At 63.7% G+C, this 2,983-nt stretch overlaps 1 protein-coding gene across 1 annotated transcript in view; it reads left to right on the top strand.

The window, feature by feature from the left end:
* Nucleotides 1-2,983, top strand: part of NOTCH1 (notch 1) — a 76,614-nt gene that overhangs the window by 70,930 nt on the left and 2,701 nt on the right. Inside the window, exons 22-23 of the mRNA XM_015572360.1 lie at nt 1,132-1,342; nt 2,424-2,979. Of these exons, the coding sequence (XP_015427846.1) occupies nt 1,132-1,342; nt 2,424-2,979 (767 nt within the window). The remainder of the gene's footprint in view (nt 1-1,131; nt 1,343-2,423; nt 2,980-2,983) is intronic.

The raw sequence follows: 2,983 nt of genomic DNA, 5'->3' as shown, positions 1-2,983 counted from the left end.
GGTGCCCCGGGCCCCTAGTTGTATATAGTTAAGGTGAACAATATGATGTTTTTTTAAAATATATTTTATTGATTTATTACAGAGAGGAAGGGAGAGAGATAGAGAGCCAGAAACATCACTGAGAGAGAAACATCGATCAGCTCCCTCCTGCACATCTCCCACTGGGGATGTGCCCGCAACCCAGGTACATGCCCTTGACCGGAATCGAACCCGGGACCCTTCAGTCCGCAGGCCGACGCTCTATCCACTGAGCCAAACCGGTTTCGGCTGCGTTTTGATTTTTACATGTTTTATATGTTTTGCCCGGCCGGTGTGGCTCGGTGCTTGACCTCTGGACCAGGAGGTCAGGGTTCGATTCCTGGTCACGGCACAGGCCCGGGTTGTGGGCTCCATCCCCAGTGTGGGCCGTGCAGGGGGCAATGGATCCATGATTCTCTGTCATCATTGACGTTTCTATCTTTTCCTCTCCCTTCCTCTCTGAAATCAGTAAAAATACTTTTTTAAATGACATATGCCATTGAACTTAAAAAAAGATTGATATGTTTTTATTCATTTTAGAGAGAGGACAGGAGAGAGAAACATCACTGATGAGAGAGAATCATGGATCGGCTGCCTCCTGCCCGCCTCACACGGGGGATGGAGCCCCAACACGGGCCTGTGTTCTGACCGGGAATCGAACCGTGACCTCCTGGTTCACAGGTTGACGCTCCACCCTAAGCCCCGCCGGCCGGGCCCTGACGGCATTTTCACGCCGTCTTTCTCTGGGGGGTGTGGGTGAAGACCTCGCAGGTCGTAAGCAGAGCCGCAGGTCTGTTGCCCACAGGTCGCTTGGCCCTGGGACTGGGCTCTGTCCCTAGGAAGCTCAGGTTGATTTTGGTGGCACCCGGGCCCCGGGTGCAGGGCCACATGTCCTCACCGGCTGTCCACCAGCCAGGAGCGCCGTCACGCTGCCCAGGGCCGCTGCGGGGCCGGCCTTCCTGACCGCCCACCCCTGTCCCCCTGCAGACGGCTTCACGCCCCTCATGATCGCCTCCTGCAGGAGGGGGCCTGCACATGGCCCAGGCCCCTGCAACTTGACATTTGAACCTTCTGGTGATAGTCAGAATGGGGAGACAATGAAACAATCCCCAGAGGAAAGAAAAGGAGGAATTACCAGGGCGCCAGCCTGCACAACCAGACCGACCGCACCGGCGAGACGGCCCTGCACCTGGCCGCCCGCTACTCCCGCTCCGACGCGGCCAAGCGCCTGCTGGAGGCCAGCGCTGACGCCAATATCCAGGACAACATGGGCCGCACCCCCCTGCACGCAGCCGTGTCCGCCGATGCACAGGGCGTCTTCCAGGTGGGCAGCTGCTCCGCCCCCCTCGCCCAGCGTTCTGGGCCGGGCCGGCATCTCCGGTCACCTGGACCCTGCAGCCCTGGCCCCAAGCGTGGCCTGAGCAGGGATAGCTGGTGTCTTAGCCTGAGCCAGGCTCAAGGCCAGGGAGGGATCCAAACCCCACGCGTCATCCTCGCAGGGAAACCAGGCTGGGGAAGGTCCGCAGGAGCCCCAGGGACCTGCGTGGCGGGGCCTCCTCACCCCGACCCGGCCAGGCTCCCCTCCCACCTCAGGGCCCCCCACGCCTTGCTTCTCTGTCTCGGCCTTGGCCAGAGGCACAGCCTGTGGCCGCGGGAAGGGCTTCGAGGCGGCCGCTTCCTGCCTGCGCCCCTGGGAGCTGGCCTTGCTGGGAAGCCCAGGACGGGCTGGAGTTGGGGGGTTGGATGCCTGGGGCTCGGGGAGTGTCCCCGGCAGAGGCTCCTGTCAGCCCCCCGGTGTGTGACCGGCTCTGGGCAGCCCTGCCCTGCACGGATGGAAGGTGGGAGGGGCAGAAGCCAGGCAGTCAGCGCAGAGCTGCTGATGTCACCGTGTTTAGCCTGTTTCCCTGCAGGAAGCACAGGTTGAGGACTGAGCGTAGTTGAACGGGGACAATGCCGGGGAGCCCAGGCCGGCTCTGGCTGCGGGTGCAGTGCCGCCTTTTAGGCGCTTAGAGACACATTCTCGCGCCCGTCCTGTTCGCTGCGTGGTGCCCAGCTCTTTCCACCCCCCAGCCAACAGCGACCACCCTTCTGGCCTGAGGCCTGGGGGGCCAGCATCTGACGGGCTGCCCCCAGGGTCCCACGAGCCTGGCTGGAGGTAGTAGAGCTCAGCAGTCTGAGCGTGGCTCCGGCCTCGGCGCCAAGGCCACGTGTGGTCACCAAGGGGCTGGTCTGTGGGCAGCACCGCCTGCGTCCCGGCCTGGCCCCACGCCCCCAGCGTCTGCCGGCGGAGTCCTGCCCCCCCTGCCTTCTCACACCATGACCTTCCAGTCTTGTGGGGGCTCCTCCGACCCCAAGAGGGCCTTGGGCTCCGCTTCCCCCAGCCTGAGACCTTCCCTGTCGCCCAGATCCTGATCCGGAACCGAGCCACGGACCTGGACGCCCGCTTGCACGACGGCACCACGCCGCTGATCCTGGCTGCGCGCCTGGTGGTGGAGGGCATGCTGGAGGACCTCATCAACTCGCACGCCGACGTCAACGCCTTGGACGACCTGGGCAAGTCCGCCCTGCACTGGGCCACCTCCGTGAATACCGTGGAGGCCGCACTGGTGCTCCTGAAAAACGGGGCCAACAAGGACATGCAGAACAACAAGGTGGAGACGCCCCTGTTCCTGGCTGCCTGTGAGGGCAGCTATGAGATGGCCAAGGTGCTGCTGGACCACTTCGCCAACTGGGACATCACGGACCACATGGACCGGCTGCCGCGGGACATCGCACAGGAGCGCATGCACCATGACATCGTGCGGCTGCTGGACGAGCACAGCCTGGTGCACAGCCCCCCGCTGCACGGCGCCCTGGGCGGCGCGCCCACCCTGTCGCCCCCGCTCTGCTCGCCCAACGGCTACCTGGGCAACCTCAAGCCGGCCGTGCCGGGCAAGAAGGCACGCAAGCCCAGCACCAAGGGCCT

Source organism: Myotis davidii, unplaced genomic scaffold (genome assembly GCF_000327345.1).
Source record: "Myotis davidii unplaced genomic scaffold, ASM32734v1 scaffold609, whole genome shotgun sequence".
NCBI classification, from domain to species: domain Eukaryota; kingdom Metazoa; phylum Chordata; class Mammalia; order Chiroptera; family Vespertilionidae; genus Myotis; species Myotis davidii.
This window is presented reverse-complemented; position numbering and strand designations above follow the sequence as displayed.